The sequence below is a fragment of the Macrosteles quadrilineatus genome, unplaced genomic scaffold (assembly GCF_028750875.1).
Source record: "Macrosteles quadrilineatus isolate MER2022 unplaced genomic scaffold, UCM_ALF_1.0 Scaffold_3__2_contigs__length_128488019, whole genome shotgun sequence".
NCBI classification, from domain to species: domain Eukaryota; kingdom Metazoa; phylum Arthropoda; class Insecta; order Hemiptera; family Cicadellidae; genus Macrosteles; species Macrosteles quadrilineatus.
The window spans coordinates 20,681,294-20,708,669 of NW_026542596.1; the positions used below are offsets into that span (position 1 = coordinate 20,681,294).

Below are 27,376 nucleotides of genomic sequence, written 5' to 3' on the forward strand. Positions count from 1 at the left end.
GCAGCTCCGCGTCAGTCGGTGACGAACCCTCCGCTTGTATACTTGACCATGTGACTGTATGTTGCCTTACCCTTTTATGAGTGCGTCACACAAATATATTACAATGATTTGCTTTAGACTTGGCATTTCATTGTTTATTCTCAGTGTTTTACGCTGCAGTGTTTTAGGAAAGGACTTGGAACAAGGTAAATTGTGGAATTCACATGGTTATTTCTTTTAATTTTAGAATTTAAAAAGTATAATAATAAAAATGCTTGTTTAATTAGCAGTAAAATATAAAAGTCATAAAATGTTAGTAATACTTACTTAGAAATATATCGTGTTATATAATTTATTGTATTGGTTTATGATGGAGGTATAAAAATAAAATTTTAATACAGGCAAATAACGTCCATAAGTTTATTTACATTAAAATGCATTTACGTTAGGAAATTTAAGACAAGTTATTTTATACAAGTTCTGTTGGTAGTTCCAATGCATACATCATATACTGTATACACGATATAAAATAACTAAATATTTTAGTTCTTTTAGTCTACTTGGTAATTTTTATCTCAGTTAAAATAGTAAAACAAACGCTAGGAACTTTAAAGACATCTTAATTTGCCGACAACTTCACGACTTACCTTTCCCATTCAAAGTCGCATATACAGTACTAATAAAAGTACTAAATATACCAGTTACCGTTTTATTGATATCTGATTTATCAAATATAATCAGTGTTTCAGGCACAAACTTTATTTTTTAAGTGGAATTGGTTATTTTAAAGCCTTAACTGACTCAAGATTTAAATTTACAGTTTTACTTTTATTTAAATATTTTCGTATTGGCACTAACATTTTTGAAACGAATATCTGGTTCAAAGCTTAGTTATACATTAGTGTGCATACTTAAATCCTATTCCAAGTTTTTGGAGATCAGTCCATTCTTTTTTTTTATAAGGTTTAAAAAATAATGTTGGTTCAGTATTTGTTGCAATATCACCTTATTGCAGGTATATACCGTTTTCAAGCAACAAAGTATACCTGACATTGTATTTTGTTGTAAGGTCCCAAATGTACATCTTAACTAATTGGAACCTTAATACAATTATACCTTAATATAATTAGATTTTCCATGTCTGTGGATAATTACAATTGAAGCGGTCGAAACGTCACTATAACAATCAAGCATCTATAGGTTACATAATTATAACACAATTCTAACTTAAAGAAAATACTTCCAAGCTGTTTGGTTTGCTTTAAATTACTATAATTTTTTTTCCAACAAACCAATTTTTTGACGATAACATTTCAGATAGTTAATTTTCTCAATAGTGTGTATTCTGTAGTTTCGCAGAGCTTTGATATCGGTGTGGATTATTTTGTTGCTACATTAAAGTAAAGTAGTTGCCAAGTTAGTGTAACTTATTCTCAATACAGGGTTGCCACCAGCCATGAAAACCTTGTAAAGCTTTAATTATGCATGAATTCTTGTGACCATGAAAAAATGCATGGATTATGCATGGATTTCTCCAATGGACCATGAATTTTCAAAATGAGGAACAATTATTCAAACCAGTACCAATTCTAAATAAATATATTTCACATTTAAAAACAGTTCATAGAAACGAACACCATGAAAATACTGATTGAAGATGATTATTTAACATGTTCCACGATCAGAAACAATTACCGTTACTTAGTTCATTCCAAGACATCCCAAAGATGCTGATGTCAGTTGAGTCCTCCTGAGGACTGTATATGGTTTGAAAAATCATTAGTAAGGCCTACCCCCCCCCTAAAAAAGTATGAAAGGTTATTCAAAAGTAACGAACAAAGAAACTGCTTTTTTAACGTCAGTTTATGAAATCAGCAAAACTCAATTGTGTTGAAATTGTATAAGTGCATCAACCATGAATGTTTAAAATCTACCAATGAAAACCATGAATTCTGCATGGATTTTATCATCCTACTATGGTGGAAACCCTGCAATAGAATATAAATTTTTATGTTCTGACAATATCACAAGTGTGTAAAAAGCTGAATAATGGAAAACGTAAAACGGTTTGTTTGAACGCTAATCGAGTAATCTTTCGCGTGATATATGTGGAATGAAAATGGGAAACAATTTCAGAGGGATCAAAGCTAGCGCTAAAACAATGGTGGAGTGTAACAACCAACAACTGCCCCCGCATCAGATTTCCTCTTTGTTGTTATGAATTTTGCCACCACAAATAAAGTTAGTTATACAACTGAGGGATTATTTTTTTTACATAGAAAATATTTATACTTGAATTTTTTTCCCTCAGCTTATTTGTGCGTATAACTTCTAACTCTCTGATTATTATTACTGAATTAAGAATATTTATTTATTTATATACAGGGTGAGTTTTAATTGTCCCCCCCCCCAACTTTTTTCTACATTTTTTCAAATATCAATCCCAGACCACTTCCAAACATTGTTGGGTAGTAAGTACTTCATTTTGACAAGGTGGCCATTTCCGGCCGCCATCTTGGATCCGCCATATTGGATGCAAAAATTTTTTTTCAAATGTAAAGGTGGGGTTGTGACCCATTATTTTGAACTAAATTTTTACCTTGATTACAATGCCGCAAACCGTTTAAAAAAATCTTGATTCATTCTAAAGTTATGAGGGTTTTTTTTAAACTTTATTTTTAGCCCATTTTAACATTGTGCATTTACAAACTAAGACCATAATCTCAAAATAGTGCTAGATAAAGATAAGTATACACTACCAGTAATTGTCGACCTATTTTCACTTGGTTATGACTGATGTATTTTTTTCGGCCGCCATCTTGGATCCGCCATTTTGAAATGTGATAAATTATTTTAAATATGAAGGGGGTGTTGTGACCCATCATTTCGAACTACTTTTTTAAGCTGAACTTAATTCCATGATCCGTTTTTCATTTTCATTTTTTGATTTTGAAATATTGACATTTTTAACAAAAAAATTTCAATATTTCATAAATAAAACTTGATAACAAAAAATGGATTGCGGCATTGTCTTCAACTTAAAAAAGTAGTTCGAAATGATGGGTCACAATACCCCCTTCATATTTAAAATAATTTATCACATTTCAAAATGGCGGATCCAAGATGGCGGCCGAAAAAAATACATCAGTCATAACCAAGTGAAAATAGGTCGACAATTACTGGTAGTGTATACTTATCTTTATCTAGCACTATTTTGAGATTATGGTCTTAGTTTGTAAATGCACAATGTTAAAATGGGCTAAAAATAAAGTTTTAAAAAGCCCTCATAACTTTAGAATGAATCAAGATTTTTTTAAACGGTTTGCGGCATTGTAATCAGGGTAAAAATTTAGTTCAAAATAATGGGTCACAACCCCACCTTTACATTTGAAAAAAAAATTTTGCATCCAATATGGCGGATCCATGATGGCGGCCGGAAATGGCCACCTTGTCAAAATGAAGTACTTACTGCCCAACAATGTTTGGAAGTGGTCTGGGATTGATATTTGAAAAAATGTAGAAAAAAGTTGGGGGGGGGGACAATTAAAACTCACCCTGTATAATTATAATTATTTTTGTTTCTTTATACGACTCTTGATTTCTTAAAAAACAACTTCTGTTTAGTATTTATTTTGAAATCAATTTAAAAACAATTACTATCCAAGTGATGTAATGATTAAGTACGATGGGGGTTTCAGTTATTTACTAATTTAGAGGAAAGAAAGGATTAATGTTTATCTTTAATATATATATATACAAACTGTTTCGTTATAGTGTTGTATTTTAAATTTTCTTACATTTAAACTATACTTATGGCAAGCGAGTATAATGGTAGACAGGACTTGGTCCCTGAGGGCCCGGAATTAAATCCCTCGAAACTTTTTATAGATTTTATTGAAGTAATAATGAGATAACCCCTAGATCTAGCCAAAAGTAATGTAAAACACCTTGAGCCTACTGAACTAGGAAAATAAATTTAACAATTTTTTTTTTACTTTTGGAATTAGTAGTGCTAAACGCCGATGGGGGTATTTAACAGTGGACCATCCTATTCCTAATGATATTGTTTGATAAAGTAAGTAGTTTAAAATCTTTAGGCTCATAAAGATGAATCTCGACTCAAGCCTTAGCTGTACTTTCCTTTTTTGAATATTCTTTTATAAGTGTAACAAACGCTAGAAATGTCTTCGCTATGCTAATAAAATTTACTGCTAAGTAGAATACTTGAACAAAAAGGTTTTTCTACAAAATCAAGCCTTATTTAAATTATCTAAAATCAGAAACCAATAATGTTTTTAATGGTTTTAAGTATAGTTTTTAAAGTTAAAATTACAGAGTTAAATGAGGAGGCCAATATGAGTTAGATTTTTGGAAGAATTTCAGCCTTCTGTTACTATTGACATGACCAAGTCGCTCCAGATGGTAGTCAAGCGAAGCGAATCTGGGATGTTTATGTTTACAAGATTGGTCAGTTTGACGTTGTTTAAGCGATTTTAGAGTTTACGTTCATTTATGACTACTCCATCTCCATAAATAGATTCTCTTGATCAAAAAGTACAAATCTAGCAATTGATATGAAAATATTACTCAGTTGAAAGAATTTGCAATGAAAAATGTATATCAACATATATTAGAGATGTGTTAAGTATTTGAATAGGTCATAAAATTATTGGGAAGTTAAACTATATTTTAATTTATCACTCAGTTTTACGGGCCAACCCGTTTCGACGCTCTAAGTCCTAATTTAGTTAACAATGTTGCTAACCATAATAACATCTTAACAATGTTGTTTAACGAGTCATGAAAGAATTTGTTGTGCCTAATTATATAACACTTAGTACTTTTCATAAATAAACTTTATTATCATTATTATAAGACTTATTAAATGGTAAGCAATAATGATTCCAATACAGCGTTGCAGAATCATGATTTGCATGATATTGCATCACTGTGTGTTCAATACTGAGTTTAACCAAACAACTAGATTGTAATATGAACCGAGTTTATTAAGTTGATGAATATAAACTCATTTTAGCGGTTAAATAAATTTGAAGTAGAATACATCTGACAATTACTCAATAATTAATATTAAATCGCAAATTTGTCAAAACTAATCACAGTTGTTGTAGTTTGATGTAACATATAGTATGACATTTACATAAAATTAACCTAAACCCCAATATAAGTTAACATAATTTAAGCTCAACATTGACTCGTGAAGTCCACTCCAATCTGTATCCATAAACCGGCTTGACATCACCCGATAGGATTAATATGTTCAAGCAGCTTTTGACAGACAAATCAATCTATAATTGCATCGATTAAAGGATTTAAATTGTCAACTGCATCTTCTTTGTAAGGAAATATTCTATTTAAAATCTACGTTAGATAAAAGAGAAGAAAATAAAACAGAAAAAACTATATTTTCTTTGATACAATATGGTTGATGTTAATTATGATTCTAAAGATCAAAGAGTCAGCTGTTTTCCAAGAAAGCTTTGCATCCTGAATATAGGCGCATACTGCACAATACACAGCTTTGAGATTTATTTTTAATAAGTTGAAAATTATTCTGTTTCCATTAGTATTGTGCTAAATGCCATAACAATATATTCAACCAAAGTGTCTGTCTTCAATTGGGATATTAGTAATTTATTTATTTGTAGAGTTATTTTTAGTTATAAAAAGGGAGTAAAGGTTTTGGAGGGTTTTACCTATAGTTTTCTGTGAAATTAACTACAGGTAAAAATACTAAAATCGAAGAATTAGGGTAAATCATATTTTATGCAACTTAAATATCAAGTGTTATTTATTTTATTACTACACTAAGATGTTTAGGGTTATATTAACCTCAAATATAAGTAAGGGTCTAAGTATAATTTAAAATTGAATAAATAGTTGGAGTACTTTATTTACACACATATACTTATTCACCCAACTAGGTTTGCTGCCAAGTTTAATCCAATTATCTGATTTTAAAGAAATTAACACTAAGATAACTAAGTAATTAAGTTTTGATTCTAAACAACAATTTTTATACATTAGATCTAATCACAACATTATTCAGTTTCGCTTCTCTTCCGTTGTGAAGCACAGGTAGAGTAGTTTTTATCCAAACTATTTATATCCCATTTCTCATTGTGTTTGCGGTTTCAAAGTTTAGGTAATGCATATGAAAATCGGATACGTGTCGTTTATTCAAATTGCTAACGTTGTTGAACAATTTGTAGATTTCTGATCTAATAGAAATGTATAACAAGTAGTACGAGTCAGTTTTCTTTCCTCTAAGAGAACATTGTTTGATAAGTTCCACGTAGTGTGTGCCACTATTTTAGTACTATGCAATACTTTATGATTCAGACCAACTTAGTTTATAAGGGCTTAAAATACGATATAGTATACAGAGTGTCCCGGAACTCTCTACCAAAATTTTAGAGCATTGTTCCTGAGTTAGAAACGTATGTAAATACCATATTTAAATTGGCCGCAAAAGGCTTATTTACTTACCCAGCCGCCATTTTGATTTTTTCACTTATAAATTTTTTTCTAAAGAACGGCTTAACATACGAAATTTAAACTTTGCACAAACATTTATGACAACTAAGCAAAGCTAGAAAAAATCCAAATTCATCAAACAAAATGGCGGCCATTTAAATTTTGTTTCGTAAATAACTCAAAACCGTTGATTTGATGGCCACCATTTTGTTTGATGAATTTGGAAAATGTTCATAATTTTTTTCTAGCTTTTCTTAGTTGTAATAAATGTTTGTGCAAAGTTTCAATGCCGTATGTTTACCCGTTCTTTGGAAAAAAATTAATAAGTGGAAAAACAAAATGGCGGCTGTGTAAGTAAATAAGGACTTCCGGACAATTTAAATATGGTATTTACATATGTTTTTAACTTAGGAACAATGCTCAAAAATTTTGGTAGAGAGTTCGGGGACACCCTGTATAATGAGTTGGCCTCACTTTTTGCCATGATAAATACTTAAATGTAAAGATATCTCTTTATTTGACAGCGAAGCGAGAGCTCCTTGCAATCGTAGCCACAGTCAAAGGTATAGCCATGTTCAATAATGCTACCGATGCAACATCACATATAACAGACCCAGCAATGCGTGTATATTCCGGGAACACTCGTGTATGGAATATTAAGTGTTGCTAAACACGACGCAGAGACGTGCCTGCAACACGCAAACTGAGGCTCTTGAAATAGATACAACATGGCTGACCATTGACCACTCCCTTAATGTTAACACGTGTAAAGCCCACTTAATGTTTACCTACTACCTTAAATAGAAGCTTTATTACCTAACTTTTATTGTCATAGACAATATGGCCACCATAAGATATGTGTGACCAATACATGGTCAGATCACTCGTTAAAGTGGTTTGAATGGTAGTGTTGTTAACTTACTATTGAACATTCCGTATGACTATAGCAAAAAAAGAATATTTGAGTATAAACATTATTTAATTGTGTGCGGTATGAAGGAAATACACACGATGTTAAGGACAAATCTCTTTAGAAACCTGGCATCTTCAAAATTTAAAATTACAAAACATATAAACAGGTTAAAAAACATTTGTTTTATTTCGATTTTGTTAAGTGTAAAAATTTACAGAGATCATAGTTTAAAATTATTATTTCACATTATATTTTTCTCAAATATTTGTTTCACAACCATAATTACAACATACTTACTCACATTTTACGTTTACAAAAGTACAGTACAGTTCTCAAGTCTAATTTTAAGGACCTGACTATCAAAATTCGATGTTGAGGTAGGTCTCCTTCGTATAGTAAATTTATAATATCTAATAACGATTCGAAGATAAAGGAAAACTTTTTATATACTGAGGTTATATTTAAGTATAGTAACGACAATACACAATAAAGACATTAGAATATAGTAACATATTAAAATAATGCAAAATTATTACGTGAGACTACTACTAATATTACGTGAGATGAGTCATGAAAAAATACGTTTACCAAATAATGTGAAGAGTTTTATTTTTTCATTCCATAAATTACAGAATAACTTAGGCAAAATTAAATTGAATACACTAACATACAAAATGAGCATTGAATGAAATTCTATGGTTTAATCAACGGAACAATATGCGCATTCATGTGGGATATGAAGGGCGAGTGTTGGTTTTAAGTAGCATCAATCAATGAAATACGCGTTGTCTGCGGTAACTCTGAAATCAACCTCTACACAATTTGTACTGCTGTTCTTTGCCATTTATTGGCGTTCCAACAAGCATAGAATATTTATTTACTGTACTTAAATTTATAACCGTAACTAATATCGTTATTAAGATTATGTATTTATTGTAAACGTAAACAAATATCTTAGTAGTAGGTAAAATGAAATTGAGGTGGATTTTTAAATAAACGTCATCCAACTTAATTAGGTAAAATTAAATTGAGGAGGATAAAAAAAAGTCATTTAACTTATAAATATAAAAGAATGTTTTATCTTACAAGCATTTTTCTTTGGAAGGCAATCGTGTTTGAGTTGATAATTTGTTAATATCTCCTGGAAAGTAAAAGAACAATTAAAAACTCACTATACTTAAAAATAGGGTTTAACACAAATAGCGTCTACTACAAAATTACAATGTAAAGTGTTATTTACAGTTATTTAATATTTCCTCAGCTTCCAGCTGTGACGTCATGATCAGCAGTGATACAGTCAAGAACGGTACAGTCACTTCTCCGTCGTTCCCCAACCCATACGCCCCCAGGAGCCATTGTCGCTACGACTTCAGAGGGAGGGGAAAGGAGAGGGTGCAGTTGGTGTTCACAGACTTCAACCTGTACCACCCTACTGACGACTCCAAAGAGTAAGTGTTTTATTGTAAATCTAGAGTGGTTTGAAAATTTATTGCACAAAATTGAATAAGTGGACACAAAATTACCCCTTTAGAAATGGCCGAACAATCAATTTAGGTTTAATGGTAATATCTCAATTTTTTTACTCCTTTTAAGAGTTACAAAAAAAACATGAATACTCCCCTAAATAATTATGGGTCGGACCATGATTGATGTTGTGCTATTTGAAAAAAGTTAAATGCTGTTTGTAGTCGCATTGTGTTGAAAAGTTTTCTACCGCAATAATAAATAGGATATTTTTGGACGAACAATAAAGAATTTAAAAAAAAATCTTCATCGAAGTAAGTATAATAAGAACAACCTAATGCAGGTGAAAAAGTGTGCTCCTTCTCAATGCACTACTGTATTATAGTTTTTTTCAAAGTTTTTTGCAGGCCTAAACCTATTTCATATTACATATACATCTTCTAGTCTACTCGTCCTTGTGCTTTTTGTTTTGCATTTCATATACAGTACTATAACTCTGGGATAGGACTAAAAGATTTTGTTATGAGGACACAATTGAAAAACCTATTCAAATTATATAGTCGACAGTATACAGTATATATTTTTTGTTAATCATAAATTCAGATAACGATGATTTTTAAATATTTAACCGAACTCATATGTCTCGTGTCTGTTAACCTAAAGAACCTTTGGCCTACAGTGTTTTCAAGATCTTACTTATACTCCATATTTATGATTATAATAATATTATAAACACATAATCATGATTTAATGTAGAGGGTATTACAGCGTGATGAAATTAAATGTTTGTCCAACCCCATGCTTTCTAATTAAAATGCAGGATCTATCTGATCAATTATTAAGACTTTACAAACCGACTATACCCTTCAAGTTACGTTACCTATTGTACCTTAATATATTACTCATTTTAACTGCTTTTAGCCTTTCTATGTACTTAAAAACAACAGTTTTTACCTATCATAATTTTTTATATCTCTAAAATAAATAACATTATGAGTCCTCCTTTCAAGAGGAACATTAGCAAGAGGAACATTAACTCAAACCACACATGTTAAAATAGATACTTTGTTGTACAAAATTATAATATCCGCTTTTGTTCAAAGGGAGTGTCAAAACATGTTTAATTAGATCTCTCATAATGTGATATGAATATGCTTCCTCTTTGTAGCTGTCAAATTTAAACAGGCCTTTGGAGAAATAAAACGAAATTCATGGTAAGAAGAAGTGAAATTCACGTTCCACTTACAATATTCAAAGCAACTCACATTCTTGTTATGCTTTGATATTGACAAATCCCTAACGAATCGTTAGTCTGATGTTAGAGAATCAAGAATCATGTGAGGTATTTCTTAAAAGTGAAAGGTTGAGTAGAATATCTATCATAATTTTCAGAACAGTTTTATATCATGCCCAATACTTTTACTTGTTAAGTATTAATTAACTATTTTAAAGAAGGTATCAGACTATAAGAAATCTATTATGATGTAATTTAATAATAATTTGGAGACATATAAAAAAAAATATTGAGTTTATTGGCTCAACTGGGTTTTATATTTGAATTTATTATTATCTTTAATAGTTGCTTTTATTATACATTATATTGCTTACAGGTGTGAGAGTATAGATTCCCTGATGGCTTACGTGCAGATTGAAGGGCGGTTAGAGAAGATAGATAACTTCTGTGGAAACTCTCTGCCCAAACCTCTGATGAGCAATGGACCCAGACTCATGTTAGAGTTCAGGGGAATATACTCATCAAGATACGCAAGAGGGTTCAGAGCCAACTATGTCTTCACGGAAAGTAAGTGTAAAGTCAGTTACAGCTTATGTGTTTTAATTTTGATGGGTAAGGACATGGAATATTCATTTTTTTATGGGAGACAATAACATTGTGGTAAGATGAGATTTTCTTCATCTTCTAGTTAGTTAAGAGTTTAGTTGCTCACACAGATTGTTTTAACAAAACGTAACAAATAAAATACGAGCTCAATAAGTGTATCTTCTGATGCGCAACTAAATTGTTTACTTGATTATTAATAAACACGAAGGAATCATTAGTATAGTTTAAAGTTTTTCTTAATTAATCCATAAAAAGGCTGTAAAACGAAATCCAAGAAAACTACCTAGGCATAGATTTTGACTATAACAAGGACTACAATAAGATGTTACTGGTGCAAAAATCTGTCCAGTAATCTAAATATGTATGGACATTATTAGAGTTTATGCAAATTTCAAAATCATACATATTCAGCTATCAATAAAACCAATATAAACAAATTCCCCTCCCCAAAACAGAAAGAATAAAACTACAATACATGTACATTACATGTAGTTCAACTTGTTAATATTTATTATATTAATCTTCCCTTTCACCTTAATATTATTTAATTGCAAACACAAACTTCCTATTTACTAAAAGAAAATGGCATTTTACAAATCAATCCTGTAAGAAACTGCTTGAGAAATTTGTATTTTACTTAATCGATTTTGGCACAATTCATTAAATGATTAATTATTCAACACACTATTAATGTCAACATTTTAACCAATACCAGCCAAATTTATCTATTGTATTTTAAAAAATTATTAACTTAAAATGCAGTTAGAAATAAGGGTTGATTTTTCAACATGGAGGTTTAGTCATGGACGCTGCAGACCCCTTGTCATCGTAGCCGGCAGCTGGCGAACTGGGAGGTTTTTACATAAGAGTCATTAAAAATGAATTAAGAGTAAAGGTTTGGAAAAGTCTATTTATACATTTTTATAATGTTTGATAACCAAACATGATTTGTCTACTAAACACACTCACACTCACTGTATATATTATAACCAAGTGATATAAGTGACCGGACAAAACCGCCTCTTCGATTTTTAGAATATAAGAAAGTGTATAAATCTACCAACATAGGTTTTTAACCTAAGGTGGTTATTGTTTTTTTCTTTTTTCATATGTAAATGTATTTTTGTGTTTGTTTGTTGTATGGAAAAAACAATAAAGATTTCTAAAAAAAAAAAAAAAAACTTTTGAATGTTTTTGATAGCCTATCAAACTTAGTATAAGAATCAAATATATGAATATATGTATTGAATATTTGTAGTAAATACACGTTATATTGTTATATATTTTTTTATTTGTAGTTTTTTGAAAGTGTATAACTGCTGCTGGCACAAACTAGATAAACTTTAGATAACACATAACACATATAACACATTTTTGATGAAGAGTGGACACTTCATCAAAATTGCATAAAGTATAGGCCACACAAATGAAAACCGTTTAATGACTTAAAGCAAAAATACTATTAGATGTTGAACCTATTTATATTAAATAGTATCAATCATTTATGTATATATATATATATATATTATTCACGTACATAATAATGAAGCACACTTATCTATGAAAATATTCTTCAGTATTCTATCGCTATTCATAATAACGTATTAAAATTAATTTCGTGTAAAAACCATAGAAAAGGAATCAGAAAATCTCCTTATTCAAACTCAATTGCATATATAGTTTTATATTCGATTACTAATTTTTAACCATTTGATCGTAGTAAAGTTTAATCGGAAACCAAAATAGAAATAGTTTTCGTTGAAGTGGAAACGTATGTGTCAGAAATATTAAGACACGTCAAAACAAAACATAATTCTCATGAATATTCAGACGGTTTAGCGAGTTTGGTGGAACACTGCTACGTGATGACGCCGGTCTTAAGCAAACTTTACCTGCCGCATGGAATATTTACATTTTAAAAAGCACATATATCGGTAATGCATGCTAAGAGTATAATTATATGTAAAATTTTTGTATTACATTGCCCCTACGAAATGTGCTTTGGTTATAATAATCAAATTAAAAACAAATCTGTATTTCTACATGTGTATAACACATACGTAAAGATGAAATTAATAAAATAAAAATAAAAGATAAACCCTGAGTTACATTATACTGATTTAGCTTCAAAAATATGTTCCACCCGTGTTCCAAAAGTTGACGGTTTGATAATGATATTTATGAATGTATCACAATAATTTATAGGTTGTTCTTTTATATCCTAAACATCAACGTTTTAATGTGCATGACAGATAACTTCTTATTGTAAATCTTAAAGACTTTCTTAGAAAATCTACTACCAAAGTCCCAGTGAAGAGAGAACATTTTATTTTTATAGTCAATCACTATTTGCACTATTTATATTTGGTGAGTCGGTGGCTCAGTCGGTAGCGTCGCGGACTTCGGGCCCAAGGCAGTAGTGTCGTGGGTTTGGATCCTGGTCACTGCCACTAACTTTTATCAGTACAGTTCACCTTTGTACTGTACCGGCTCACCCCTTGCTTTGCTGGATACGTTCCACGCACAGATCTGTAGTCTATGTGGACGGGAAAATGCAAGGTTAAAAGAGGCCGCCAACCTCTTAAAAAAAAATAAAAATTTAAGGTCCTTACAGCACTTTTCATCAGACTTAATACAAAAATATCTATGACCATTATGTTTGCATTAAGTTTCTACATCTAAATATAGAAAGTTATATATTACGTTAACCAGCATAATGAAGGTTTTATTAAGAACTGTAGGCCAAAGTAAATATATGGTTTATAGTACTACATGAACCATAAAGTTTTAAATCACATTCGCTCGAGAGTTTTCAAAATCTTTGTCAATCACAGTGCTTATAATTTAAGATAATTTGGATTTGGAAACTATCAAAACCATTAAGAATGGTCACACAGATGTTATACTTTTAACTAGTTTCCTCACATTATTTTGGGTTTCCCAGACTTTGGAGTCATGACGGGTGTTCAACATGATGCTCTGCCTTGCGCCTTCATGTTCAACAGCTCCGGTCCCCACGGTTCCCCCAACGGTACCTTCTCTTCCCCCAACTTTCCTGGGTTCTATCCTCGGGACACTGAGTGTCACTACTTCTTCCATGGAGATCTCAACCAGAGGGTTCGTCTTCACTTCCACTACTTCGACGTCGAAGGAGTCCTCCCGTAAGTGATTTTGTTTGCTTTCCGTGAAAGTGATACTTTCGAAAGTCTTTACTTACATGCATGCTGAGAGTATCATTGGATGAAATGAAAATGAAAATGAAATGAAATGAAATGAAATGAAATGAAATGAAATGAAATGAAATGAAATTAAATGAAATGAAATGAAATGAAATTAAATTAAATGAAAATGCTTCTTTATTGAGGCGAACTTAGGACCACATGGTCCTTTCTTACAGTTAACCTCTAAAAAACTAATAATAACAACAAAATAATAACAAAAAATACTATTAAGTTTGTAATATAGCTAGTAATAAAATGGCATAAATCTATTCATTTTCCCTAACATCCAGTCACACACACATACACCCTCTGCTGCATCTAGGCCTAACGCACGCCATCCCGCCAAGCCACGGCCATCCGGTCAAGGTAATATTCTTTCAGCGCCACCATCAGTCGGGATCGGTTTTCTATAGATTTGATGGGCAGAGGTATGGAGTTCCATAGGTGGCAGGCTGTTACTAAAAATGATTTATTATAAACAGTTGTTCAATGATGAGGAATGCGAAGCGTGGACGAGCCAGAGCGGGTATCCCTTGCGCCTCTTCCATTCAAAAATTTAAAATTCTTTGCAAGATAATTTGGAATTCCAAGATTGATGACTGAATGAGTAATGGAAAGTATTCGTATTTCCTGACGTCCTCTAATTTCAAAATTGATTCATTAATGTAATAGGGTGTGACATGGTCATCACGCCTAAGATTGAACAAGAATCGAACACAATAATTTTGTACACGTTGTAATTTTGTTGCCAAAGCCACAGTCATATCATTAACCACGGTGTTGCAGTAGTTGAAGTGTGGAAACACGAGTGATTTGACCAGTAAGAGTTTTATGTGAAAAGGTAGAAGTTGTTGCATCTTCTTCAGTGTGTGAACAGCGGCAAACACTCTTTTACAAGTGCTTACCACCGCGTCAGTCCAGTCCAATGTGCGGTTTAGAGTCAAACCAATACTTTTTACTTTGTCCTGGTATTGCAAAGTGGTTCCGTTTACAGTGATTTTTGGTAAAATGTCTAAGTCCACTTTGTTGAGTAACCGTGAGTGACCTATGATGATTGGCTTTGTTTTGTCAGGATTGAGTCTAAGTCCGTTCTTTTCTGCCCATTGAACAATTCTGTTGATGTCGTGATTCATCATGTTTATAGTTTCATTTGCATCGCTCACTTTAAAATGAGAATAGATTTGCAAGTCGTCAGCGTACAAATGAAACTTTGCGTGGTGTAGAACTGTACTGATGTCATTGATGTAAATGGTGAAAAGCAGAGGACCAAGAATTGAACCCTAGGGAACTCCGCAGGGAACATGTCTCCAGCCGGACGTCAAGTTGTCATGAGAAACACACTGCTTTCGGCTCTGAAGATATGATCTCATCCATTTTAATAAATTATCAGAGAAACCTAACAGTTTGAGTTTGGCTAGAAGAATGCTATGGTTTACGGTATCGAAGGCTGTACTGAAGTCAAATAATGTTAAGATAGCACATTGGCTACGATCCATAGCAAATCGTATGTCATCAGTTACATGAAGCATTGCCGTTTCAGTACTGTAAGATTTACTAAAACCTGATTGAAAGCTATTGAGGATGTTGTTTTAAACCAAGAAGTCAGAAACTTGGGAGTGAATGACTCTTTCTAGTGCCTTAGAAAGAGCGGGAAGAATGCTAATTGGTCTGTAGTCTTGCGGAAGCGATGGGGATGAGATTTTATTCAAGGGACGGACAAGCGCAGACTTCCACTTTTCTGGGAAAATACCTGATCTTAGTGAAGTATTAAATATGAAAGTTAATGTTGGGAGGAGAGCAAACAAGATACGTTTAATTAAAGAAATTGGGATTCTGTCAGAACCAGTGGCTTCAGACGTTAACAGCCTTCAAAACATCGATTTGCAATATTGGCTTGAAGTTAAATTGAGTGATGGAATTTGGCAAATGGCGTAACTCTGTTAATGGTTCTGAACTATTGTACCGTTTGCCTGTGATGAAACTGTTAAAAAATAATCATTTAAATCGTTTAACGGAATTGATATGGGGACAATGTTAACTTGCTTTCCAAAGCCAAAACGTTTTAGATTACGCCAGCAAATAGCAGAGGATTGCTTTCCTTCAGAAAACAATCTATTAAAAAATTGGAGTCGAGCATTGCGTAAATGTTGTTTTACTTGATTTCTAAGCTGGCGATATTGGGCCATGAGCCCTTGATCCCTAGTTCTTTTGGCTCTGCGATGGACTGAGTCCCGCCGAGCCATTAAACCAATTATCTCATCATTAATCCAAGGAACGGGGCGACTTTTACTAACCCTACGGTTGACAATTGGAGCGTGTTTGTCATATAATTTTAAAATGATTTCATTAAGTGAATCGACCATATCATCAACTGACTCCAGGGTATGTATGGAGTGCCAAGGCGTTAAATTTACATCAGACTAAAAATTTGCTTCGTTAAAATTTCTAAAATCTCTGTAAGATATATGTTTTTGTTTGGGCTTGGGAGCTCTCGTGGCAAGGGCACAATAAATAAGGTCATGTCGAGAAATGGCAGGGACTGGAAGCTGGCCATGGTGAACTGAAAATTCGGGATCACTTAGAATAATAAGGTCTAGTAATGTATCAGCTTCAGCAGTGTGATGGGTTGGGTCCAGTGGTAGTATCGCCAAGTTACAAGAGTCAAACATGTTTGTCAATTGTCTGCAATCGTAACGTCCAGGTTTGAGTAAGTCACAGTTAAAGTCACCCATGATCAAGACACGACTGTAGCCTGGCATGAGGCGCAAGAGAGTATTTTCAAAGTCGGCCAAATGCCCCACTCCTGGAGGACGGTAACATGTCCCCAGGAGAAGAGCATCCGAACCAGACAAACGAATTTCCAAAAAAATAAATTCAGGTTTAGCAGAGTACTCACCCGGGGACTCGTACAACTGCCTGGCTTGCAAACCGTCTTTCGGCAACGCCACCACCTGTTTTTCCTAAACGATCGTTTCTGAAAACTGAATAACCAGGCAGTGCGATCAACCCAGGTGAAATACTCGGCTTCAACCAAGTCTCTGAAACTGCAATGATTTCAAAATTTTGAGTCCGAAATATTGCTCTGACTTCGTCAATATGTTTTGTGAGGGATTGAGCATTGATGTGAGCAGCTTTGAATTGTTTGGCAAAGGGAGCGAGGTTGTTGATAAGGATCTGGGCGTTATCAGTAGGGAGAGGAGTGGGCGGGGGAGGGGTGACTGAGGCGACGCTGTGCAGGTCCGCTATCCTGGACCTACAGCTCGGACCCGCGGCGAGGCGCCGACGACGCGCACCGGCGTAGCTGCAACAGACACATTCACACACACACACATACTTGGGACGTAATACATCGTAATTAAAATAACTAAGCTAATAAAATAAAACAATTTCTCTATCACTACTGAGGAATAAACACAATTAACATTCAGCTCCTTGCATAAGTTAAAATGTAAAAAATAATAAAATAACAACTTGACTTGATAAGACTTTTAAAACAGAAATTTAAGATATTTTACAAAACAAACAAATTTTTGAATTCGAACAATTCCATTAATAGTTGTTTAATAGTATTAAATATGTCTTGTTATTGTGATATGTCTTAACGATTCTAATTAAACCAATCAAAGCCAATTAAGCCTAATTTTGAAACAAGAATCTTTAAATAAATTTAAATAAACGTGATAAGCTAACTTTTAAGCTATATGTACCAGAGACAACTGCAACTGTACTTTTTTCTGTAAGGACAACTGTTGTTATGAAAATCTGATAAAATCTGCATTAATTGAAACTAAATTAATAAAGTAATTGGATGTAGTTTAGAAGATATAATTTGAGTCAAATAAAGGATATGATGTATTGCAAATGTTAAATGCGTTTATGGAACTAGCTTAGAAAATTCTGATTAAAGACCCCAGAGTATGTTAATGCAATTAAAAACATGAATTAAAAAAATATTTTGATAACGTTTTAAGAAATTATATGTAATAATACACCTCGTTAGCCAAAATATCATTTGAATTTACGCTTTATTCACTCTCTCGACATTCAATTATAGTACATATACGTTGCCTATCTAGTTTCACAATATAACTTTATCTTCTCTTGCATATAAATAATAAAACTAGTAAATTACAAAATAATTTCTTTTTAGCAGATGAAACGGTATTTTGACTTAATGGTTTATAGTTAAGGTCAATGGTACATCAACAACGCAATTTGAAACTACCATTATAAGTTTAATAAAAATTGTATTTTTCTGGTATCATTTATAGGTCTGTAAAATATAGTTAGGTTAATATTTTGATATTATTACAAATTTAAATAGCTGTAACTGCCTAGTCAACAAACATTATTTTTGTCACTCAGTTTAAATTATTTTGCGTGGTAGCTTACACACTCACACAGTGCTAATCTAACGTTAATCTTTTTAAGACCAACTGTTTATTTGTTTACAATTTACATTCTATAATAATGTCTGTAAAACTTTGTACCATCATATTTCAAAGTGCTACATACACACATCTCTTTAAACCGATAACATTTATCCTTTTAATCTTTAGTGTAGAGTACTGTAACAGTTTTTACTACAAAACTAATTTTAAAAACAGTTTTTAGATACATATTCACCTACTTTTGTGAGAGCAAACAGCAGTAATCTGCATTCAACTTGAACTACTTCCAAGTTTCATAAATTATCGTTTGATTCTTAGCCAACAGAGATATGTAGACACAGTGTATTATTAATGTGGAGTAAATGTAAAGCATTACCAATTGCTAGGTATACTTTAATTTAAAGGCTTAACACAAACAAGAAGGTATTTTACTTTATTTATTTCTGTTAAACGAGGAAATAAAACAAAGCATACTAGCGTCTGAAAACTCTCGAGTACCTCTTTTATTTGCTCAGCCCTTTAAACCCTCACAATTCTAAGAACTCACTTTGTCCCAAGTGGTTTACTGTAGAGTAAAATGGGTTCGCAAATTAGTTTAAATCTCAAGACAATTTTACTAGCGTTTATCACAGAATTGCAGTAGTAAAAATTATATGTAAAATGTAATTAGAGAAAACGGGATGATTTTAAATTTATAAACACGATACAGCCTTGCAATTACGTGTATTTCAGTGTTAGCTTTTCAGATTTGTTCCCATATTTTGACTTCAGACTCTGCAGTGATTTTTTTAAGGTATTCACATTCTTGTGTTTGATAAGCTAAATATTTGCTTTTCGATTAATTATTTATAAATATAATATGAAGAAAAGAGTAGCACAATAGTGAACAAAACATATTAATAGAAAGATAATAGTTGTCTTTATGGTTTATTTAATAAAATATTGTCAAACATTCTCTATTTTATCTCTCTAAATAACTTCTTGATCAGCTTCGTACGTGTTATTAAATTTATGGAAAGTAAATAAAAGAAACGTCTTATAACACTTAAAACATATCTTTACGCTTATACTGTTACTCACAAGAGGGTAAATATACAAAAAAGGTGGTAAGTGGTGATCGATTTCGATTGGACACTCCAATCATCATTAGACCCAATAGGTGAATGATCTTATTGGATCTGATGATGATTGGAGTGTACAATTGAAATCGATCACCACTTCATCTTTTTTGTATATTTACCGTCTTGTGAGTAACAGTATAAGCGTAAATATATTAGAAAATGTTTAAATAAAGTTTATAAAACTAAAGTTTAACTAAAGTTTATAAAGTTTAATAAAGTTTAATGTGTAAATAATGTTTGTATAAAAAAAATCCAATTTTGTTGTTAGCACAACTAGTTTCGGTGTCTGTGTGACACCATCATCAGGCTGCACAAGGACAGTTTTCTTTCTTCATACGAAGAGCGTCATATTTACACGAAAATAAATAAACATTTAAACACGACACAAACATGAATACGAGACATTTATGGTAACTGATCAGTTAAGAAAACAGACGACGCTAACCCGGCAGAGTTTGAGTCCAGACTGAAGAAAGAAAACTGTCCTTGTGCAGCCTGATGATGGTGTCACACAGACACCGAAACTAGTTGTGCTAACAACAAAATTAGATTGCTTTATAGCAGGTATTTAAACCTTTTCTAATATTATTTGGCAATCCGGAGGCTAACAACTACAATGACGTAAATATATGTTTTAAGTTTTATAAGACGTTTCTTCTTACACAGACAGCACTCAACAAAGTTCATCACTCGGCTCATGTTTCAGGTGTGAAGCGACATCTGCCAGCGACTACGTTGAGTTTTCCAACTTTATGGCCAGAGACCGGAAGTACTCAAGACACTGTGGTCAGCTAAAGGACTTTGAGATAGAGTCCGACCGGAAGTTTTTCCGAGTGACCTTCTGGTCGAACGACCGTCTGGACGGTACGGGGTTTAACGCGAGCTACCAGTTTATCGACAACGTAGACACAGCTAACACCGTCAGGCCGACGCCTGTTACTTCAGGAGCAATCAGTCAAATGTTTCAAGGTAGGGAGGACTTAAATTTTTACTGAAAATAAATTAAATTGTATGCCAAATCTAGGTTTTTCTCAATTGAACGTCGTCGAGAAATAAAAACTAAATATAAAAGGATTTGTATACGTGAGTAGAAAAGGTGTTGGATGTATATTTCATTCACTAAGGCGAAGTTGAAAAACAGATGGTCCTTGTAACGGCAAACACAATTAGCGACTTACAGTTACTCGACTATGGTCAAAGTTTAAACACTTATGGTTTTGTAACTAAACTACTGTATTTTGGTTTTGCATAACGAGTGAAACGAATTCTCATTATAGGCTACCGTTTCTTTACTCTTCTATATAATATCCACCCGATTCATAACACTATAATTATCTCTAAAATGGGCTTATTAAATTCCTTTACCTACGACCGTTTTTTAAAGTACCATTTCAGTTCAGTTCTTAGAATTGAAAAGTTTCACTTAACAGCTGTTTACTTTCATAACAGCATATTTTTATTTCATAACAGCATAGTTTTTCTCATAACAACACGGGTAACGGACCAATGAGGTTCAAGGATTGAGAGAAAAAAAGTAAAAATTGTAATGCTTCGAATGTCAACTAATCAGGTGATCAGCTGATCAGTTGACAATTTTAATTGTTGATCCGACTTGTACCTGTTGATACTCGCGTATTCTTAACCTAAGTTGGTGGAAGTTAAGGAAGGTAGATTAAACTGATTTAAAAATGTCAGTTAGTGAAAGTGTAGTTAGATGGAAATTAGAGCACAAACTGTTTATAATATTCTATAATATTTGATGCTAAGAACTAACTGTAAATTAACTATTTCACTTTATAGTAAAACCATTATAATATTAACAAAGGGATATTACAAATAGTCCAGTCAATAAAGGGATTGTAGAGGACATGGAGAGGGGGAAATTTTTTTTCTGCGGGAATGTGTTCGGGGTAGTTAGAAGATAAAAATACCAAAAGTCCCCGCCCCTGGCCCTGCTGCTTCAGCGGGGGGAGGGGGGGAACGACCCCATTTTTTAGTTTTTTACTTCTACACTGAAAACCGTGCATCGTACGGAAAAAATGTAAATTATAACAAGAAAGATAATGAAATTCTCTACAAGAATGGTGATATTCATTTCTTCCGTATATGCATTGGTTTAAAAGATATTCTCAAAATAATATAAAAATTCTTAAATAAATTGATTTTTCACGCGTTTTTTGTCAAATAAGTTTATATAATCCATTAGCCTGTTGTTGTTTTACATCAATCAGGATAGAAAACAGGTTTTTGAACACTAACCTATATAATATAATATATCAATCGTATATATTGTGTTAAAAATAGTTTATATAAATTTAAATAAGTTATGTATATTTGTCATGGAAACAAGAAATTTTGGCATAGTTATTAACTGGAGTCTAAACCTTCGCTAAATCATCACGATGTTGTCCCCTGGCGCTGCGGAGTGGGGGAAATGATTCTCCCTCCACCTCCCCTCTAGTTGCCTCTAGACGGCGTCCAAACAAGCCCGCGTTGTTTTACATGCATATCATAAACCTATGCTGCAGTTTTTCAATAAGTTAAAAAATGAATATTTATAAAATTAAACTGTCATAAACTAACTTAACCAACCAAACATGCTGATTATATAAAAAAAAATATATAAAATAATAATCGAATGAAGGTTTACTAATCGAAAAAATAAAAATTATAAATGCCTTGAATTCAATTTTAGAATTTATTAATTATGAAATTAAACTGTCATAACCTAACCAAACCAACCAAACTTGCTGATAATGAAAAATCGAACAAGGTTTACTAATAGAATAAAAATAGTTCTAAAATTATAATAGCTCAAATTGAATTTTATAATGTTTTAATTAACAAATTAAACTGTCATAACCTAACCAAACTAACCAAACTTGCTGATAATGCAAAAATCTTAGACAAAAAGTTAGTGCTACCGAGAGGATTCGAACCTGGTACCTTCAGATCCTTAGCCCGGCACGTTATCCATTAGACCACCGAGGCCGGTGGCTACAACTCGTATCGTTGCGGTAATGGTGTTCCCTCAGCCAATAGAATGCTTTGCTTCCCCCACTCCGCAGTGCCAGGGGACAACATCGTGATGATTTAGCGAAGGTTTAGACTCTAGTTAATTATTACACTAAAAATTAAAAAGATTATGTTTGTAGCTATATTTGTCCAGGTTTATTTATATCAATTACCGAAACCAAGACTTAATACTATTGTTCATGGTCTCTCCATAATCCAATTCTTGTTCATTAGACTCAATATCTGCTATCGATGTGAGAGTGCAGTGTATATATTCTTCATCATCCTCAATTATCAGAATTGGCATTCTATTTAAACGGTCCCTTTAGCAGTTGTGGTATAACGGCCAACGAGGAACATTTAATGGACATTTCATTGCATGTACATCTTTCATTTCTACAATCTTTAGTACCTATATTTGCAAAAAACAAGCCTCACATTTATCGTGGGTTAGGTGGTTCATTGGTTAAAACTGGGAATAGATTACCTTTTTTGCGCTCCCAATCCCACATTTCTGAGGGTAGTTGGTTTTCCATACAGAGTTGTCCTTGATTAAATGATACAAATGATGAAATGTCATATATTTATAAACTGACAGCAATGTTTGAAAATCACCCACTCTTCCCTGAAACTCAAGACATCATGTCAATAGCATCTGGGGTTGTAGGAGATGAATCCGTTAACTGTTACGATGCTGTATTACGTAGTCTGCGAGTAATTAATGAAATTGTAATCATTTGCAGACAACAAGCTGTCACGGGAAAATATGGCTCTCCCTTTGTCCTCTGTGAGTTCAACCATCGATATCAAGGATTAAAACGTTGCAGCAAAACCTTTAATTCTGTTTCAAGGATTTGTATAAGTTAAAAAGTTATAAAGATTTAAAGGATTGTTAACGATTTGAACTTGCTCCATTTCCCTTTATTTAATGAGATTGGTATGAGTAAAGACCAAAAATGCCTGCACTGTTCAAGTTCCAACCAACCAACAACAGTTTTAACGACTTTTAGTTTGGTTATCGATGGGGTATTTCTCACGCATAAGGTTATATGGCAAAGGGGATCTTCAGTGTCTGTGATATGTGATGGATACGTGAGGTACGTGGATACCTTGTAAGGTAATGCATTGTTGTTTTTGACGGATATAGCAATTCAGAAAACAGCACGAAGATGGCAGACCAAGAAAGACGCTACATATTGAAAAAGTCAGTAGCAGTGGCGGGCCCAGGATTTAATTTCCGGGGGGGGGGCTCCGGTGGTTAACCCCCCCCCCCCCGGAAAAATGTGGAATTTAAAGCACAATAACGTATTTTTATATGCATTTGAGCTCTAAAATATCTTCTAGCTAATAGTATTTAAGTTAGCTAATAAAATATTTCGGAGAGGATATATACAGCAAATGTGCAAATTGTGCATGCAAGAAAATGTCCAATAATTGTTCTCAGTTATGCCAGAACTGCTAAGGGAACTTTTTACATGAAATTCCCATTCTGATGAATGAGGAAGATGAAGAATATACAGGCCTACACCGAATTCTCACTTCGATAGCCTATATTGAGTCTAATCAACAAAAATTAAATGATGGAGATGTCCTAGATGGTGGTTTTCAGTTCCAGATGGCACCAGTTTTTGGGACAGAAGTCGGACCCTCTCGTCCCAAGTGAGCCAGACCATGAACAATAATATTAAGTCGGTAATTGTTATAAATAAACCTGGACAAATATAGCTACAAACATAATCTTTTTAATTTTTAGTGTAATAATTATGCCAAAATTACTTGTTTCCATTACAAATATACATAACTTACTTAAATGTATATAAACTATTTTTAACATAATATATACGCTTGATATATTATATTATATAGGTAAGTGTTCAAAACCCTGTTTTCTATCCTGATTGATGTAAAACAACAACAGGCTAATGGATTATATAAACTTATTTGACAAAAAAACGCGTGAAAAATCAATTTATTTAAGAATTTTTATATTATTTTGAGAATATCTTTTAAACCAATGCATATACGGAAGAAATGAATATTATTATTCTTGTAGAGAATTTCATTATCTTTCTTTTTATAATTTACATTTTTTCCGTACGATGCACGGTTTTCAGTGTAGAAGTAAAAAACTAAAAAATTGGGTCTTTCCCCCCCCTCCCCCTGCTGAAGCAGCAGGGCCAGGGGCGGGGACTTTTGGTATTTTTATCTTCTAACTACCCCGAACACATTCCCGCAGAAAAAAATTTCCCCCTCTCCATGTCCTCTACACCCCCGTTTTGAGCATTCATTGACTGGACTAAAAGGGTTCATTCAGTCGTCAAAAAAGAAATGCAATATTTCATTAATTGTACATGATACAGTATTTAAGGTAAGAATGCTGCTAGCAGAAGCTATTCCCTGAAAAAGGTAACTTAATATAGAAGTTTTACAAACACGTAATTACATGAAATCAGCTGATTATACAATAAGTCGTTGCATCACTTTCAGTGGCACTGACAATAAACGAAAACATAACCTCTCTAAGAAGTTATGAGTAGTGATTGTTAGTAATAAAAAACCAGATTGTTAGTAATTAAAAAACTGTCGTAGGTAAAGTAGTGTACGCAACTCGCGTTAATAGTCTTTACGCAATCGTTGCGTAAACTACTATTACACTCCGAGGAAGCGAGCAAAATTTTGAATTCGGTATTTGTATACTATAACACATAAAACCTGCACTTTTTCTCTAAGTCATATTTATTTTGTAACTCATAAAATTTTGAAAATTCCAGGATGACAAGTATTTAATTTCTCTATTTATCTTTTTTCAGACGGATAAGATATAGGGAATATGGATGAAAAAAGTAACATTAAAAAACTCATTTACATACATCTGAGCATTACCAAAGTATTAGGCTAGATCATATTGCTATAGTGGCAGACATGTTTAACATATTTATATTGGTGTTTCAGTTTGGTGGCTGGCGTGGATTTGTATCCTATCAAGGTTCCTAGCCTGACCTAGCCTAACCTTCACTCTGCATCGATAATCACTCCGCTCACTCTGACTCACTTACAAGATCAGTCTTAAGTTTTACTTTTTATACAGGGGGAAAGTTTATAGCCTAAATATAAGAATATTCCGAAAACGGTTATGATGTAACTCAAAAACACTACTTCGATCCGAAAAATCTAAGAAACCAATACTATTATAAGATTTAAACGGTACTGTGATGAGGAAAACCTGAAGGTTTAAAAACTTTGAAATCAATATTACAAATTCTGTAAACATAAATAGGCCTATATACTTTATGTTTCATTTAACTTTTCTGAAAACAAACATTACAACCCAAAGTTGGCAATGCGTGGCTTGGAGTAAAATTATCTATAATGTTACTGAAGGAATTGCATATCGACTATAGTAAATATTCAAATAAGTATAAAAGTCTTATGCTTGTTTCACTTAATATTCGTTCCATAGTTTTACAGCATAGGATGAGTTCATGTATGAAATGCTATTTTTGTAGATCCCAGCACATTAGTGTAGGGACATGCACACTTAACGCATATAACATTATGAAAATTGAGGAAAAAGTTAAACATGCCATGTTTGATTTTTGGAGTGCAGTTATGTGTATGAATAATTTAGATTTATAACAAGATTAAAAATATAAATACATAGGAGGTTTTTTTACAAAAATGAATATTTTAGACAAATGCTTAATATTATTATGTATGATATTACATATTATGTTGGTTGTTTTAAAAGTTTAAAAAAGTAGTTAATCATTAGGTTATTTATTAATGTTTTGATATACTACTGCTCTTGGGGGCACAATGATTTATCTACCGTTTACTTATTTATAATACAAATTATATAAAGTACGTTAAAATTGTTGTTTATCACACGATTTTGTAAATACCTACTATAGTTGTTTTGTATATAAAATTTTTGTTTACTAAATTCAAATTATATAAACATAATGTTAACCGAATAAGTGTAAACTGAATTCAGAATTATAGTTTTTTTTTACAAGCAGTTATAAGGAACTTAGTTCGTAAGTAAATATTTTTTCCGGGATGATTATACAAAAACAAAAATGAATGCTATATACGTTTAGTTATTATATTTTGTGGTTTTTGACTCAATAGTAGTTTGTTTAATTTAAGTATAAAAATCCGTGTCATTGTTAAAAAACTAGTTTTGTATTTTAAAACCACGAGACAGTATATTTTAGGTCCAAGTGTAAAACGCGGATAAAACTGAATATGTAAAAGTACTGTTAAACGGATAATGGGATACAATATTTTAGTCGTAACACATCATGCCAAAAAGGTATACCGTCTGTAATATAGTAACAATACATTTTTTTATAAACTTCTCAGTGTTTCTTTTTTTTACCTTTCACAGTTCTTCCATGGTACTTCTTCAATCTTCAGGTATAATTATCCAGTATGAACCCAGGACTCCACTATAAGAGCTATTATATTGTATTATCCGTTCTCGTGACTTTGATAGTAAAGTTAGTCCTTACGACACAAGTATAAATAAGGCACGAACTTTCCTATTTAAGGCACGAGTGAAAAAATTATGTAATGCAAGATATAATAATCTCGCTCTCCTTATCTGACATGAGTTACCCAGCGATTTAAATTATATATTTTACGTCAAAGAAAAAATTAAACTGTCCTGCTAATCACCAGAAATTCTGTCTTGGTTACAAAAAAGACATGTGCTCAGTTTATTTTTTTTCAGCGATATACAGGGTGATTGATATAAGTGTGCCAGCCGTTTTATTCGAAAACTATAAGAGATATCAAAAAAAGTTAAATGGTAAGTGCCTTGGATTTTTTATTTAAAAAATTGTAGTCAAGTCAAAAAAAATATTTTAACCACCATTTTTCCAATATGGCCGCCAACTTTGATTTTTCTTAAGGAACACCCTGTATTTTATGAT

At 32.5% G+C, this 27,376-nt stretch overlaps 1 protein-coding gene across 1 annotated transcript in view; it reads left to right on the forward strand.

Moving 5' to 3' along the window:
• Positions 1-26,773, forward strand: part of LOC128988649 (suppressor of lurcher protein 1) — a 516,555-nt gene extending 489,782 nt beyond the window's left edge. The window contains exons 11-15 of the mRNA XM_054410137.1: positions 8,649-8,835; positions 10,462-10,652; positions 13,636-13,852; positions 20,131-20,393; positions 25,392-26,773. Of these exons, the coding sequence (XP_054266112.1) occupies positions 8,649-8,835; positions 10,462-10,652; positions 13,636-13,852; positions 20,131-20,393; positions 25,392-25,438 (905 nt within the window). The 3' untranslated portion in view covers positions 25,439-26,773. The remainder of the gene's footprint in view (positions 1-8,648; positions 8,836-10,461; positions 10,653-13,635; positions 13,853-20,130; positions 20,394-25,391) is intronic.
• Positions 26,774-27,376: the final 603 nt, after the last annotated feature.